The sequence below is a fragment of the Cryptomeria japonica genome, chromosome 11 (genome assembly GCF_030272615.1).
Source record: "Cryptomeria japonica chromosome 11, Sugi_1.0, whole genome shotgun sequence".
NCBI lineage: Eukaryota > Viridiplantae > Streptophyta > Pinopsida > Cupressales > Cupressaceae > Cryptomeria > Cryptomeria japonica.
Genome location: NC_081415.1, coordinates 712,403,603 through 712,421,989, shown reverse-complemented (window position 1 = coordinate 712,421,989; position 18,387 = coordinate 712,403,603). Strand labels below are relative to the sequence as shown.

At 36.3% G+C, this 18,387-nt stretch overlaps 1 protein-coding gene across 9 annotated transcripts in view; it reads left to right on the top strand.

Annotated features, from left to right (window-relative positions):
* The window catches only part of LOC131061325 (SPX domain-containing membrane protein At4g22990), a 103,238-nt gene that overhangs the window by 11,526 nt on the left and 73,325 nt on the right, over positions 1–18,387 (top strand). For all 9 annotated transcript variants that reach the window (XM_057994963.2, XM_059213787.1, XM_057994957.2 and 6 more), the window contains one exon: positions 9,791–9,911. In XM_057994963.2, coding sequence (XP_057850946.2) covers positions 9,791–9,911 — 121 coding nt within the window. The remainder of the gene's footprint in view (positions 1–9,790; positions 9,912–18,387) is intronic.

Sequence of the window (18,387 nt, the reverse complement as noted above, 5' to 3'; positions counted from 1 at the left end):
CAATGTAGGGGACCTCTCGAAACTTCTTCACACTAAAGTTTCCCAAGTTGGTATCTCCGATATTGCCCCATTTGGACATGATCCTGGTCTTCAATTTGTCGTTCTTCTGATCTTCTTTGATGAGAGCTGGACGACTAGTGGATGCTCCTGCCTTTGGAGTCGCCATCTTGACACCTACACAACATTTCACAATTAGCAATAAATCTTGAAGTGTAGAAATTAAACTTAAAAGGAAGATATAAGATTTTAATTAGGAAACTTCATGATAAATCTTGAGTTATCATTTCCTAATTAACCATGCGATACTTAGATTTTTCCAAAACAAATGTTCAAAAATCAAATCTTCAATAAGGGTGTCAAGATGATTTCGCCATACCTCCTCTTGAGTATTAAACTCTAAGAAATGATGCAAAAATAGATGAATTTCGCTAGGCAAAATGTAGATCAAAGCCTTCTCTTGAATGAATTGTGCCTCTTCTAGCTTTTGAAAAGATAAAACTCCACCTCCTTCTAGTCTTCAACACTTGAAAGAAATTCGCTCCAAGTACACCAGATTTCGCACCTTCTTCTAGCTCCCCAGATTCGCACTTAAGGCAATGATTGCATGATTTGAAATGTGAAAAAAACTCCTCCAATATATAGAGCGCTCACCCTTTTGCTCCCTCTAGGCCGACTTGGCAAAAAGAGGTTAAAAAATAAATAAAATTCCAAAAAAGGGGGCCAACTTGGCAAAATAAATCAAAATAAGGCCTTGAGCGCTTTATATGTAATTTTAATTTAATAAAAATTAATTTTAAATGCCTCCAAGATAGAAGTTCAATTTTTTAAGGCTTAAAATTAATTTATTAAATGCCAAAATGTTTTAATTTAATGTCAATTTAATCTTAATTTTCCAAATGCCTCAAAATTAGCAATTTTGGCGATCTAATGCAAATTTGGAGAATATTAATTTTTAAAACAAGGCTTGATTAGACTCCATGATGATTTCGCCCTGGACCCTCTCTGAGGGTCAGGAGCGATTTTTGAATTTTAGCCTTGAATATTTTACATTTTGACTTGAAAATCTCCTGGAGGGTAGATTGATATCTAGTTAATGCATTGCACTTCTAAACTGACATTTTTTATGAGGAAAGATAGGTGAAAATGTAAATTTCGCCCTAGACCTTCACTAAGGGTCAGGAGCGATTTTTCATTTTCTAGCTGGAATCCACCTCAACTTGCTTGTTAAACTCACAATGTCACTTCCAAAATCCATTTCCTTGCACTATAAAGTTAATTCATCAATAATTTTGAAGGAAATAATGTCCTTGAAGGCAATTTCGCTCTGGACCCTCCCTGAGGGTCAGGAGCAACTTTTTGATTTTGAGCTTGATTATCCACCATTTTTCATTGAAACTTCATTCATCACTTGGCAATGTTCTTCCTTCATCCATCTCATCCAAACTCTCTCTGCAAGGTAAAATGAGGATTTTCAATAATTTCGCTGTGGGCCCTCTCTGAGGGTCAGGAGCGATTTTTTGCTGTGGGCCCTCTCTGAGGGTCAGGAGCGATTTTTCATTTTCTGACCAAAATCATCAAGTTTCAAAGGCAAAACAATATTCATCATGTTTTTGGAGGTCTCTTCTCCTTATCCTAACCTTGCCTTAGCACCATTTTGAAGAAAACATGCATTTTTTGAAAATCTCGCTCTGGACCTTCAGTGGGGGTCAGGAGCGACTTTTTGGTTTTAGGCAAATTCCTTTATCTTTTAATCTTCAAATCACCTCCAAGGCATAACACATCACGTTCTCCTCCTGTCCAAGCAAGATTTTATCTCAATTCTTCAAACTAAGGAGAGAATCCTAGAAAATCGCTATGGGCCCTCTCTGAGGGTCCGGAGCGATTTTTGTAATTGCCTTCAAAATTTTGATTCTCAACGATTTCTTTTCACTTCAAGGCTTTTCAAACATCATTTCAAACCCATGCCTAACCTTAGCTTTCCTCAAAATTGGATGAAAAGTTCCCATATTAGGTTTCTCGCTGTGGGCCCTCTCTGAGGGTCAAGAGCGATTTTTTGATTTTGGGTTGATTTCATCTTGTGTTGATCCTCCAAATTATATTCAACGGATAGAGCATGCTTTCCTTTATCCCTTCCAATCATAAAACATACTTTGATCTTGTAAGAATAATGCATATTTGAAAATCTCGCTCTGGACCTTCACTGAGGGTCAGGAGCGATTTTTGCTACCTGGACCAAAATGCTTCACTTTTCACCTAAAAATCACTTTGCCAAGGAAGATGTCATCTTGTTTTTTGCTATGAATAAAAATTCATGTCCAAGAAAGGTCAAAAAAATGTGCACACAAAGAAAATCGCTGTGGGCCCTCTTTGAGGGTCAGGAGCGATTTTACCTTTCCTGGGCAAAACTCCTTCAATTCATCATCTTTGATCAAGTCTAGATACTTCATTGTGCTCATTTCATCCATCCCCATGCCTTTGACATCTTAAGTCGACCAAATAAGGCTAGCAATGACCCCTATAAGATTTCTCGCTGTGGGCCCTCTCTGAGGGTCAGGAGCGATTTTTGTAATTTCCACAAGGTCCTTCATCATTTCAGGTCAAAACCTCTTTAGGCGGATGGAGAAAGTCCTTTATTTTCCATTTATGATCAAAACTTGGTCTCTTTCCATTGCAAAATGAAGGAAATCAAAATCTCGCCGTGGGCCCTCTTTGAGGGTCAGGAGCAATTTTTCCCTTAGTTTCCAAAATTCACCATCTTTCACGTCTCCAAACCGTCCAAAGCATCAAGTCACGTTCAATCATCCTTCCAGGAGACCCTGCACAAAGCAATTTAGAAAAGTCAGTGACAAACATGACTTAAACAACATTTTCGCCCTGGACCTTCATTGAGGGTCAGGAGCGATTTTACCCTTTTTGGCCAAACTGCTTCAAATTTAAGTCTCAAACTGCTTCACAAGGCAAAGTCAGGTCATTTCGAAGGCCAGGAACCAGTTAGCAAGTCCATCAAAAACAAGAAATTGCACTCAGGATAAATTTCGCCCTGGGCCCTCTCTGAGGGTCAGGAGCGATTTGTCTGTTTCAGGCATCATCTTGCTTCAAAAATTTGATCAAAACTCACCTAGGCAAGAACGCACAATTTCACCTTCAAAAATGCTAACACTTAGTCAAAATTGAATTTTACCCTAAAAAACCTTTATTAGACTTAACCTGAGACCTATTTGACTCTCCTGAAAGACTTACCTAATTTCAATCATCTCAATTCTTAGGGAGGACACTTAACAATTCTTCAAAAATTTGACTGGACTTAGCCTAAATGATGCCCAAAAGAACCCCTAAGGTTTAGCCCTAGTCCAGACAGACAACTCACTCACTCAAAACCCCAAAAACAGAGAGAAGAACAAGCAAAGAGAAGCAAAAAACAAAGCAAAAAAGAGGGGGTCCCCATTCTAATGGGGCGATGTGTGAAATGGTCACAACAAGTTGCAAAATCCAGGCCTAATATCAAGCCTGTTTGAATATCTGTCAACCTACTGAAAATTGAAATCCATGAAATATTCCGAATTTCTAAAACTTTGCCAAAAAGCTTGCATGTAGAAATATCCAGCATAATCAGTACTCACAGAGTTTAAACAGAAGCCTTCAAGATAAAATAACAAATATTAGTTACTTGAAAGTAAACAGACTTATCAAGAGAAATATAATTTAAGAGAGTTCTAAATAAAACTGGTCTTATCCATTTCCTTACCAGAGTGATAGCCTTCAAGATAAAATTAAAATATTAGTTACTTGAAAGTAAACAGAAACTTACCAAGAGAAATAAAATTTAAGAGCTTTCTAAATAAAACTGGTCTTATCCATTTCCTTACCAGAGTGAGAGTCTTTATGAAATATTTTTGAGGATGGAAAAAGTATACTTATACCACTGCTTCTGTAAGTTTGTAACCGAGTCAAGCAAATTGCTTCTGCTTATGTTGTCTTGACACTTGATAATCTTCTTCAAACCATCCGTTATGTTGGCACAATTTTTCAGTGCTGTAAAATATTTCAATAGTATATTTGTGGAAACTGAAGACAATAGAGGATGCCATGTTGAAGATACTGAAGTGTAATTTGGCTATGACTGGATAGTCTGCTGTATACTATTTGTCTAGAGATGTCATCTCCCTTGACTTCCTTTTCTCATCTCGCCTTTCTATTATCTTGTCACCTTTCATGCAACACTCGTACTATTCATAATTTCATACTTCTCGTCACAATTTAGGCTCACATTCTGACTTTTATCAGTCTGATTCAGACTTGTAGACTTCTTACTATTTGCAGGATCTTTATTATTGGAAATTGCTTTATCTTTGAGGCCTTTACAGTAATTGACTTGACTGTTAGATGGATGCATCACCTTCCTTTGATGCAGGTTGTGCCCTAGTGGCACAGCGCCTCCTCATATACCACCACCTTTTGACAAACAATTTGGAATCTGTTGTCTATGGAAGCTGTTAACAGATGGAAAATTGTTAGAGGAACAGATAGACAAAGCAGATAGAATTTAGAGACATTCGAACTGACATGCCCTTCAGCATCAGCATGAAGCTTATCAAGAATGGAATGATGAGAGCCATCATGGATGAAGATAATGATTTTATGACATCTCTACCCATTAATCAGGCTTGGCTAATGCTCTTGGACTTGGGGTCTTGTCCTTTACGATCAAATCTAAAATCTTTGGAAGGCTTCAAAATCTTTCTCATATTGAGCAATATTGTAAATGGCTTTCCAAAGTATAGAATGAATACCGTAATTGGCTAAATAGAGCCTAGATAGTTTCTGTATACCCATCATTGTAATAAAATTTGAAGCTTATGGATTGAACTTCTTTTTCAGTTCAATTCCCTTCTCAAGCACACCACACATTTATGATGACCTTGGAGTTATTTTCCATATGAAGTGATATGAAGATTGTGAACACTGCCAACTTTTTCAAATCTGTGGCATAAGAACATGAACCTCTCCTTACATTTTCAAACAAAATATATTACTGCTCCGTTCCCAAGAATACTCAAGGTGCCCTTGAAGTTTACCAAGGACATCTCCATTGGGCCTTCCTAGGAGTTTTCCTTTTTACTTTACTTTGACCATCGTTGTGAGTTTAGATCTTTCCCCATTGAAAGGGTTAACCTTGCATCTCTTACTTTGTAGTATCAACATGTTTTTGTTTGATGTGAGGCAAAATTGGACAACAATCTTCGTATCCTATCATGTGCTAGCCAAGAAAAATTATTCCACGTTGTAGCTTCCCAATTTTATCCTAGATATAATCCAACATGACCCATATTACATCATATAAACAACTTTGCCTTAACATATACATGGGTAAAGGTTATGTAATGTCCCCATATTTACGCCGCCTTGTTTTGTGAGCATTGTCTTAGTTTCAAAGATTTTGTGGCATATAATGATGGTTTGGAGTTCAGCTGGTGTTCTAGTTGGTGACAACGCTCTTTGTAGCATTATGGGGTTTTCTGGGTTTGTTCTCCTTAGCCCTTGGAGAACATTTCTATTTATAGTAAGTTCTTATTTCGGCAGCAAATCTTTTTGTGTTTTTTGGGTTTATTCTCCTTACTCCTTGGAGAACATTGCTATTTATTGTATGTGTTCATTTCAGCACCAGTCATTTTGGGTGTTTATGGGTTTGTTCTCCTTAGTTCTTGGAGATATTGCTATTTATAGTTAGTGCTCATTTTGCCCCCCAATAATCATCCTTTTGCATTAGTTATGTTCTAGCATGATTGATTTCCATTTTTGTTGGCAAGCTTTTTTTAAGGTGGTTGATAATATTTCAATATTTGCACTAAAGTAGTAAAACTATGTTCCACCAAGTTTCTGGGATGCGAGGATGGGGGGATGTTTTTCGAGGGCAAGATTTTTGAGGCCATTTTTGGGGATGACAAAGGGGATGGCTATATATATAAAAATATAGGAAAATTTCAAATATTCATGTTTGTGTATAAGCTGCCCCAACTATATACTAGTCGTGGTACTCTTAAGGTTCTAGATATATGTTTTAGTATCTTTATAATAAATACAAATTAGAAACTACATATACTTTGTCAATCCAGAACACCCTAAATCTAGTCTTACCAAAGATCTACATACCATAGATTTTGGTTAATATGTAAAACTTGCAATCTCATCTATGTAAATTTGAAATCCATTTAAACATCTAACATTCACATTATACATGTCATTTGAACAATGGAAAAACGATAAATCCACAAAACGCAACAGTTGAAAATAAGAGATCACTGCAACCCAAGAAAGGAAAGGAAAGTAGTCCAGGAGCTTAAACCATATGAAACATATCAGTGCCACAACTCAGAAAGAGGTTAGTGGCTTATCTTTCAATTCTTTCATGTAACCATGGGCTAAAACCATGAACCCAATATAAGCACTCCATTTCGTAGTCCAAACAATTGATGTATCTCCATGTGAACATGAACACCTTCTCATTGCACATGACGACAAGTTAAAGGAACAAAACCAACAAACAAGAGGATACATACATAATCAACTCCATGAAGATCCACAAACATGAGCTTCAAATGCCCAATATAGATCACATTGATAATATGCATGGTTTCCAATCTCACAAATCTGCAAAACAGAGTCAACTCATAGAACATTCATTGCAGCCCCAAAAGCCTTCAAACAACTTTTAATTTTTTCAATGATTCCCACAAGCTTTCCATGCTAAGAAACCAAAAATAGAGGAATAGCCAGAACCCGTAACCTTCAGGTCTAATACCAAATGTTGGGAAATAAACAAGTTCAATACCAAAGATTGTGAAGATCAATCTCTATCCAATAAATTAATCAAAGGACGAGATTCCAGGCTTGGATAACAACAACATGAAAATCTAAAACTCATACAAATCTGAAAATTAAGTTGCCTTAATTGTCGAATGTTGTTTTACGGTCAGAATTCAGTTAAGCAGAGATAAAACAATAATGAACAATAAGACATAGTCAATACCCTAGGAAAACCCTCGAGGGAGAAAAACCCAACAACAATTATATCTCTTATATATATTGAACAAGGCAGAAAATCTGCTATACAACTTGGCCAATCACAAGGCCAATTTAATGAATGAGTGAAGGCACCTCTCCTAGGTGCGAATACACAAATGATATAATATCTCCTTGAAATGAATTGATCTGAAGAAAAATGATACTATTCTGAAGATGATCGATCCCTTTGAAGTCACAAACTTGTCTTGAGGTCGCACAATCTTGCTTTGATGTCACACAAATTTTTCTTGATGAATATCAAATTTGCTGTAGATGAAAGTACTCCTTAATGTGTGAACTTCTCTTCTTGGATGAAATCAATTACTTGTCAAATAAGATGACTTGTTATTTATACATGACGAAGTGACTCTTCATGAAGAGTCTGTCTCATACAAAGTGAGACAACTTTACACAAGGGTGGTGACCTTTATTTAGTCAGCTTAACAATAAATAACAAATTATTATTTATGAGATATCACATCTCTAGTCGGCAATATAAATATTATTTATTGTTTTAGAGAATTGGTGGGGAAAGACATCTCCCGCCGATATTACATCAACATCAAAAACCCATGATTAGATCCTTTTTTATGATGCCAAAAATCGGTCTGTTAATCATGCTTAATAAATCTATCTCATATGAGCTTATAACAACAATAAATAATGATTAACATCAGCATAAGATAGCAGCAATAAGGCATAAATCAACAATATAACATCCACACATAACACAGGATTTACGTGGAGAAACCCTTGTGGGAAAAAGCTCCACCAAGAAGAGAGGACAAGCTTGTATTAACAGCAATAAAAAGTGCTTATAGTACAATCACTTCCATTCCTTTTTTTGCTTCCACCATAGCAACACCTATGTACATTTGAACAACCTCCCTATGCGTAATTCTACACCCAAAAGGCTGTATATATAGAATGGCAAGAGCTCCAAAACTACCAATAAAGGTTCCTAAAGGAGACTCTTCATTTCTAATGACCATAGCCTTTGGAATGCCTCTTCGAAACTCGAAAAGACATTGGTTTAGCTTTCAATACCTTCCCACCAACATAGACACCTATACTTGCAAGATAAACATTACATTAAATATAATAAATGACCAGAAACCAAGAGACATCTGTTGCCTCTTCCATGCTCCCACTTTGCCACTTTTTAAGTCATTAAATATTTTATTCTAGATGTCCATAAGTGGGGAAAACAATATTAAATAATTGTGCTCACAACTCTTTTATGCAGTTGCTAGTGTAACCCATCACACCTTATGAATGTATTACAAACAATGGTGAGTTAAATATTGCAAATTATTTTCCCAATACATCCTAAGTGCCTTATTTCCAAGGACGTTGGAACCATGTCATAGGATTTACAAGGTAGATGGCACCTTAGTCCTAACAACACCTGTTCATCATGTCTACCCTTTGTTAGAGTCACAACCTTTCACAATTACCACCCTTTGAAAGAGTATAGCCCTTCATAATTACCACTCTTTGAAAGAGTCACAACCTTTAACAATTACCACCCTTTGAAAGAGTACAACCTTTCATAATTTCTGCCCTTTGAAAGAGTCACTTCCCTATTTTCTTCCCATTCCTTTCTTCTTCCATTAATCCTTCCTTGATTCACATGCTCCATTCTTTCTTCTTTCTTGCGTCCTCCATATCCCCTTCCAAATGAACTCTTCTCCCTTTTATATCTCATTTTTGAGGGAGCCACAACTTTTCATTTCATGCCTTTTGACCATTCATTAACCTAAATTAAATTATGATCATATTATATTTTATTTTTATTATTTATATTTTAATTTCATTATTATTCTATTATTAAATCTTACTTCAAAAAGGGGACATTACAAAGTATGAATTTTTTTCAAGATCCCTTGATACGAATAAAGATGGATTGACAATTATAAAAATACTCATATATTCAATTATTTATAGACCTTAAGGTATAAAACATGATACTAATAATAATTATATATAAATTTTGGAGTTCATATATTTTTTCTTTTAATTTTATTTTGTTATTTAATATTTGTGACTTAATTTATATGTGTGTTTACAATTTATATTTGTGTTTAAGCTTTTTCTTTTACAATTTTGAATGTTTTCATAACCCTAAAGTTCTAAACTAAAAATGGTATGGATGGTTTGGTACCATATCCATACATATTAGATATGGCCCAAATATGGGCTCGTATATGGATTTGTTTGGATAAGATTTTTATGCCCTGTTTAGGAGCTCTATATCTGTATTTGGTGTCTCATACAGAGATACATGTATCTAGGCAAGGGAGGGAAAGTATCTGGGAACTCTGCAGTTCAACCTTATAATTCTATTAGTTTGTTGACTTTTCAACGTTTGTGTGGTGGAACGTAGTGTCAAATTATCCTGAATATACTTGTTTATTTGTAATTTGCATTTCTTGAGAAAAAAAGGTGTAGTTATTGCTTTTCAGATTTTTATTTTTATTGTCAAATGAATTAGAAGCAATGTGGCCTCGTGATTTTAAATATTCTTTTCTTTGAGAATATTACACCTTTTTTTTGAATTGTAATTAGATAATATCTAAAGACTCTTAAATACTGCAATATTTTTTCACATGCTACTCATGAGTCACAACACATTGTAGTTTTTCTTGAAATAATAAATTTTGATGGTGAATTGAATACAATGTAAAACGAAATGGTCCAGACACTGATTCTATTTTATTTGTAACAGATATTACATCAACTACAAATTAATGAAGAAAAAGGTGAGGCAATATGCACAACGAATACAGGCAGGAGCAGAGGATCGGCGTAGTATTCTCAAAGAATTCTCAAGAATGCTAGATTATCAGGTTAGTCAAATGTATGTTTTATACTATTATTTTTTTTATGTTGTCGTCGAAGAGGATTATTTATTGAAACTTTATTTACATTATCCTTTGTGCATAATTCACAATGCCATGTGCCATTAGAAGGCTTTGACAAGATTAATTGTGATGCCCTCTATCTAAATATAAAAAATAAAATCAAAATGATGCAAAGCAAGAAAAGAACAATGCATTGCATAAAAAAAGTAAATCGTAACAATAACATTAGAGCTGTATTTTATTGATAAAGCCTCTTGGAATACATAATAGAATAGTAGTAATATAATTAATATTTGCTTGAATACATCAAAAAAATAATAATACTGTAGAACTGATTAGAAATCAAGCACCTGGTGGAATATCCTTCCCCAAATCAGAATTGGTGCTGCTTTATTGTAATGCCCCCTTTTATAAAAGCCCTAATTTTGCCCTAATCACAATTTTTGACTGAAACAAGAGTAGGGTTAGAGATATCTTTTACTTGATTGAGACCTTGCAAACAGGGTAGAAACCAATTATAACCATAATCTATAAAATAGATCTCTTTGTTAGGAATCATCAAAAGCACATATTAGAAATATAAATTTAATCACAAGGTATTTTAAATCTATTTGAGAAAGCTCAACCATAGGAGAGCTAGGATAAGATGACTCAATAGGGTGCCCTAGAGATCCTCTACCCTAGGCCCAAGAGTGGATATATCATCCCTCTTGGTCCCATGTGACCCGTGCCATTCATATGGGGTGGTGTACCTAGTGAGGTGTCCTATAACCGTTCCCCTTCATCTTGCCATCCATCTCCCACTTCTTATGATTGGACTTCTTAGTGTATTAGCCCACCATGATAGAGGGTTGAGGTGTATTCGCAATAGGGTGCCCCGGAAGTCCATCCCTTTTAAGCCCAAAGTAAGTACTTGTTGGCCTCATGGGACTCCTTGGTCTACTACCATGAGGTGGCATACCTAGAAGAGGACCCCATCACCGTTTCCCCTCATTGCCCCTATCATGGCTGATTTTAATAATTAAGCAGAACATATAAAGAAACCAGTATTATGCATGCATTCTACACACACACACATATATGATATATATATTAATCAGTCATAAAGAACAACATATTATTAATCATCAATGAGCAAATATTAATAACAATCATCATGCCATATATACCTTGTTCTGGAAAGTGGAATGTGGAATGGTCCTTTATATCAAAGTTTTAAAACTGGGACTAACCGTAGTTTTACAAAAAAAACATAAAGAAATTAATGCATTTAGAGAACATAAGAGCCATAATTGAAACATTACACATGTCATATGATCTACAAACATGCAATATTTGAAATTTCATCATTCATACTGATAGTTTCAACTCTAAAATGTATAATAGCAGCATAAGTTTATAAATGTTTACAAAATTACATATAATGATATGTCCAACTCCAAATGTGAAAAACAACAATGAACAAACTAAGGAGAAGACTACATCTTCCTCTTTGTATTTCTCCTAATATAGCTCAATTTTTCAGGCTTTCAGGCCTTGAGCTGTAAGTGGTAGCTAGAACAAACCTGTCATAACCAAGAAAGAATGCCAAATGAGGGCAAAAAAATAAAAAAAACTCACTTTTAAAGCTTGCATGACGTTTTTGCGACTCGCGCGAGTCCGTGCAAAAGACTCGCGAGACTCGCAAGGACTCGCCTCGGCGAGTCAACTCGTGGCTCCCATGGACTCGCGTGTTCTTGGCGAGTCCACGAGTCCTAAAACACTGCTTTATATCATTTGATTGATGTTGGGCAGTCATGATCTTGCCAACGGTTGCACTGTTTGCAGGAGAAGTGTCTTTTCCTTATTCATTCGCTACCTTTCCCATAATTAATTACTAACTTTTAATTGCTTTGTTTATATTTAATGAATTGTTCCTTAATAATATTCCATATCTTAACCAAACCACCTCTTAATGATATTACTTATGCTTAACAAGTCACTGGTCACTAAGTGTGAGATTGCTGACATTTGGAGAGTGGTTTTACAATTCATTATAAGTGTCTTTTCCTTATTCATTCGCTACCTTTCCCATAATTAATTACTAACTTTTAATTGCTTTCTTTATATTTAATGAATTGTTCCTTAATGATATTCCATATCTTAACCGAACCACCTCTTAATTATATTACTTATGCTTAACAAGTCGCTGGTCACTAAGTGTGAGATTGCTGACATTTGGAGAGTCGTTTTACGATTCATTATAACATCTTCCATTCTCCACGGCCTGTTGCAGTTGTGCAGACTCTTTGATTCTTGAAATTGTGAAGTCTTACAACTTGTAAGACAATTTCATTTTATTGATTGTAACGTCCCCATTTTTCATGAGGATCGGTCTATGTTGACATGTATTTTGTACACAATCAAACACAGAATAAAATACCGAAGGGTACCTTATCCTCTCTTGAATAAAGCCTCTGATTGCTGAAGATATCGCGAAAAAGGATCAATCAGGATAACTCCAAGGTTCTTGTATGTAGGGTCTCTACGTGTGGATAAGCTCTCTGTGGTATGATGTGATTTGCTGGAATCACAAGGGGACTTACATTTGATGATTGATCTTCTGATTTGCTTTGAATATTGCTGGAACATAGGCTCTTACTGGCTTTGACTTGAAAAAAAGGAAAAAAGATGAGGGTGAAGAGAGGATCTAATCCTAATACTAAGAATGTAGGAGCAATGATTGATCTTTGATGAAACTCTAACTAGGTCTTGTTTTGACATCGCAGGACCATCTCCACAAGGCTAGTGCGATCTTCGAAGGGAAGCTTTATGATGTTCAAATCATCACTGCAGGCATAGACACCATCAGGTTGATGCATATCAATGAAGAAGCGACAATTGAAGTTAGGCTTAAGCTGAATGATTCCAGTTGACTACGCAAGGCAAGTCTGCAATCAACAAACTGCTAGTAGTATGGATGTACGAATTCCACCATCAATCAAGCACATTTCTTCCACTCATCTAATAACATGAAATCAAATACGAGAAGTATAAAGACCATGCAAATTGTCGAATCGACCCATAAATTTCATCATTTCTTTAATGAAGTTACAAGTCCTTTACAACAACATCTTGGCAACAATCTTTGCCTTCTCTCTCTACTCTACTCTAGTTACTATTCTATTTCTATCTTCTAACTATTTTCAACTCTCTAACTATTGCTAATTATTGCTAATTGCCTTTACAAAATGAAATGTCAGGGCTTATATAGTGCCCTCAATACAATTCGATGGCTTAGATCAATTCGAGATCAATGGCCAAGATTTTACAATGAAAACCCTAATTAGGGTTTGTTACAACCATTACATAACATTTAATGCTTGACCAATGATAAAATTGTATTGCTTGGACACATGTCCTCTTTAGAAAATTCCACCAATGGATAGCTGGGGTAGGTACATCGGAGTTTGTGCCACCTTCCATGAGTTAGGTACATTGAATCTGGACGTGCTGAGGTGGACCACACTGACTGGAGGAGTGATGACTGGGATGCCACCTCATCTGACACTTGTAGCTTGCTAGATACTCAATTTGATGTCGTTGAGAGGCTATCTTTAATTAACTCTTGTTCTAATTCCTTTTGTCCTTGATCTGCAGGACGATTGATGTACCTTGCCTTGGAATACTGGATTGGAGAAGTCGCCCTTGATGACGTTAGTCCAAAGAATGTCGTCCTTGTCGGTGCTAGGCTGGATCGAAGAAGGTCGTCCTTGTCCTTGCTTGATCGTCCTTGATCTGGCTTGATTTTCCAACTTCGGGATCTCCATTTGATGCCTACACAACATTTCAAAATTAGTAATATATCTTGAAATCTAAAAATTAAACTTTAAAAGGAAGATTCAAGATTTTAATTAGGAAACTTCATGATAAATCTTGAGTTATCATTTCCTAATTTAGGATTTTCAAAGCAAAATTTAAATCTTCAAAAATGGTGCCAAGGTGATTACGCCATACCTCCACTTGGGAATTAATTCTAAAAATGATGTAAAAATAGATGAATTTTGCTAGGCAAAATGTAGATCAAAGCTCTCCCTTGGATAAAATTGCGCCTCCATTAGCTAGCTTCTTCAAGATCTGGAAATTCGCCTTCAAATGTAGCAAGAAATTCGCCTCTCCCATAGCCTTCAATGTGAATTTCGCCCTTCTTAGTCTCCACTCCTGGTAGAAATTCACTCCTTCAAATTGCTCTTGAAATGATGAGTGAATGATTTGAATAAAAAACATGCCTCAAATATATAGAGTGCTCACCATTTTATTTCCATGGGCCGACTTGGAAAAATAGGCCAAAAGATAAATAAAAAATAATAAAAGAAGAGGCCGACTTGATAAAAACATTAAATAATACCCCAAGCGCTCCAATTTTATTTTATTTTTTAAAAATAATAATAATTAATTTTAAATGCCTTTATAATTAAAAAATTCGATTTTTTTAGGCTCAAAATTAATTATTAAATACCATGCGCTTTTATTAAATGCAAAAATATTTCAAGGTTTTATCGAATCTGGCATTTAATGTAATTTGAAGGATATTTGGCGCCCAATCATGAAAAATAATGGCTATTAACAAGATCGCTCTGGTCCCTTGGTGAGGGACAGGAGCGATCTCATTCTAGACCTCACACTTTTTGTTTTTTACGTCCAAGACCTCATTTTTGACATCCAAGATGGCATTTTTACTTAGAATTTCGAGTTCAATTTATTCGATCTTTGAAATGAGTGCACTTTAAAGCATTTTCGCCCTGGTCCCTTGGTGAGGGACAGGAGCTATTTTGCAAATCCAAGCTTATCCGTCCTTTGTTAGCCTTCCAAATTATATTCAATGGATAAATCATGTTTTCCTTGGTCTCTTCAAATCATAAAATTGTCTTGATCCTGCAAGAACAGTGCAAATTTGAAATTCAAGCTCCGGTCCTTCAGTGAGGGACGGGAGCACTTTTGCAATTACAAGCCAATTCGTCCTTTGCTAGCTTCGAAAATTATCTTCAACGGATCGATTGCGTCTTCCTTCACCCACCTCAAACGTAAAACTTGTTTTTCTCTTGCCCGAATCTTGTCTTGAGGGAAAATCGCTCTGGTCCCTTGGAGAGGGACAGGAGCGCCCTAGCCAGTCACCTTGGTCCCTTGGAGAGGGACAGGGGCGAACTTGTTACTTAGGCCGATTTTCTTCATTGTGGCGTACTTAAGTTATATTCAATGGGCAAAACATACTTCCCTTGACCTCCTCAAATCGCGAAACCACTTAAATCTTGCAAGGATAATGCGAAATTGGAATTCAAGCTCCGGTCCTTCAGTGAGGGACAGAAGCGATTTTTGCTCTCAGGGCCAAATCTTTTTACTTTTCACTTCAAATTTCCTTCGCTGAGGAAAATATCATCTCTTTACACGCCATGAATAAAAGTTCGAGTCCAAACAAGGTCTAAAAATGTGTATATGAATAAAATCGCTCTGGTCCCTTGGTGAGGGACAGGAGCGAATTTGACCTTCTAGGCAAAAACTTCATCATTTCATCGTTTTTGATCAAGTCTGGATGCTCTATCATGCTCATTTCGTCCTTCACCATGCTTTTGATGTCTCAATTTAACCAAACAAGGCCAGGAATGGCTCAAATAAGTATTTTCGCCCTGGTCCCTTGGTGAGGGACATGAGCGCTTTTCGCTCTGGACCCTCAATGAAGGTCAGGAGCGAAATTTGACTTTTCGAACTCTCTATCAGGACAATTTTAATGGAATATAAGTGACATTTCCTTCTATGTTTCTTCTTTCTTATACTTTAAGTTATATTCCATATATACTTTCAGGATGTTTGAGAGTGGTTTCAGGCCTCCAGGAGTTATATTGCAAAATCTAGTTTTTGGAGGTTTTTCAGTTTCCAGACTTAGTCAAATTTCAGGATCAGGACATTCCAGACTTAGCCAAATTTCAGGATCAGGACATTCAGACTTAGCCAAATTTGCTATCCTATTGATCTCCCCAACAGCACTCAAAATGCAAAGGCTAACTAACAAAACCCTAAAAGACCAAAAAAACAAACCCTAAAAAGCAAAAAAAAAGCAAGGGTCCCCATTTGCAATGGGGCGATGTGTGAAATGGTCACAACAGTCTGCAGAAGTGTTTGGCCTATCATTTGACCCTCGTAGGCCAAGGGGAGTGATTAGGGGGTCGACTTGGCAGATATTTGTGGCTTCATATTTTATGTCTACAAGATCTTATGGTGAGATAAGAAGATTACACGTATGTTGTGACGTGTGCACCTTCATTATAATGTAATAATATTTTAAATTGCAATAAAATTAATTAATGTATAATAAACTAATAAAGTGTAATAAGAGAATATGAGTTTGTTAGAGAAGAATCTTCTAGAAGGAACCAATCGATTGGAGGAGAAACAAATAAATAGAGGGGGTTGGTTCATTGTTCATCATTGTTTATTTGATATCTTCTCTTGTGTAGACAATGCAATGCCAAGGGTTTCTGCAGACTTAATCATTTGGGAACGAAAACTCTCTATGATTTGCATAACTGAGGTGGTGAGAGATCCTCCAAGGGGTTCCAGCTGAGAGTGGAGGATAACTTCAGTCCTTCACATTGTGCTTAATGAGTTTCTTGTGCATCTCATGGTAGATATTTCATGGTATTTTCAGACCATCCATATTCATCATATTTGTGCACCGATTTCTATTGGAAGGGTTAGGCGAATTTTCCTAGAAGACAAATCGAAGGAGAAAGTGGAAGGTTGCCGGTTGTGTTGCAGGTCTGAAACATATCGAGTTCTAACCTCCATTCCCACGATTTTGTTATCATCATCTTGTCTAAGCATTAGAACCTTCATTTGAGGACAGCGCTTTCATTGAGGATATAAGGTGATTTATTTTAGCATGCATTGGAGGTGAATAAGTGAAGATTGCAAGGGTTAAACCAGATCTGAAGCAATTCGACCCACAGCCACCCATACCACGATTTTTGCTTATATTGCCTTGTTCAAGCATCAAACCCACCATTGGAGGAGGGCGATATTATTTTGGAAGGTCAACAATGAGGTTTAGTGATTGAAGGGTGACCGAATTGCTGCTAATTAATTGTTCATAATCTGCAGACCAGCAGCAGGGGCGATTGAAAAATAAATTGAATGAATGATTCAATAATCAGATGATTACATTGAACGATATACACACGTATATATAGAGGTTACAAGACGATGTTCTATAATTAAAACATAACGTTAAAGTAAAAGATTAAAGAGCTAAAAGCTAAATTAAGCTTAAAATCTAATTAACTAAAAAGAAAAAGCTAAATGCTAAATAAAGCTTAAAAGCTAATTAATTAAAAAGAAAAAGCTAAATGCTAAATAAAGCTTAAAAGCTAATTAACTAAAAAGCTAAATGACCATTAAACAAGGAACTAAATATAGGTGACTAAAATATAATTAAATATTCTAATACCCTCCCTTAATGGTCATGCTATCTATCACACCAAACTGCCCTCTAAATTTGAGAAACTTTGTCGAGCTCAAGGACTTGGTGAGGATATCTGCAGTCTGATCTTCTGTAGGAATGTACTGCAGTATCACTGATCCATCTTCAACATGCTGGCGGATGAAATGACAATGAAGCTCCACATGCTTTGTCCGCTCATGGAAGACTGGATTTTTGGCTAATTTTAGAACCCCTTGATTATCACAAAACAAGGGAGTAGGTCTTGGTTGAGACATTTGCATGTCTGCAAGCATCCTACATAGCCAAATTGCCTCACATGCTGCCTTAACAGTTCCCCGATACTCTGCTTCGGTCGAGGAAAGAGCTATTGCCCGTTGCTTCTTGCTGGTCCATGTGACTGCACCTGTACCCAAGCTGAAAACATACCCAGAAGTTGACTTTCTGTCATCAACACAACCTGCCCAATCTGAGTCTATAAAACCTACCAGCCTAGGATCTTTACTTCTGTTGTACAGAATGCCAAAATCAGGAGTGCCCTTCACATATCTAAGCACACGCTTCGCTGGAACCCAATGTTCAACTTTTGGGGCTGACATGAAGCGAGAAATATAGCTCACAACATAGCTGATGTCAGGTCTAGTGGCGGTGAGATAGATGAGGCTGCCCACTAGTTGCTTGAATGAAGACTCATCCACTATAGGTGAATCTGATTTGGCTGATAATTTGAGCCCTATCTCCATAGGTGTAGATGCAAGTTTACAATCTTGCATTCAAAACTTATCTAGTAGGCTCTTGGCATACTTTGACTGAGAAATGAATATGTGGCTATTAGCCTGCCAAACTTCTACACCGAGACAATAATGGAGAAGTCCCAAATCTGCCATATCAAAATGCTGACACAAATTTTGTTTGACTTGCATGATCAGATGTGCTGCATTGCCAGTAATGATTAGATCATCAACATAGACTACTAGAAATAGAATATCA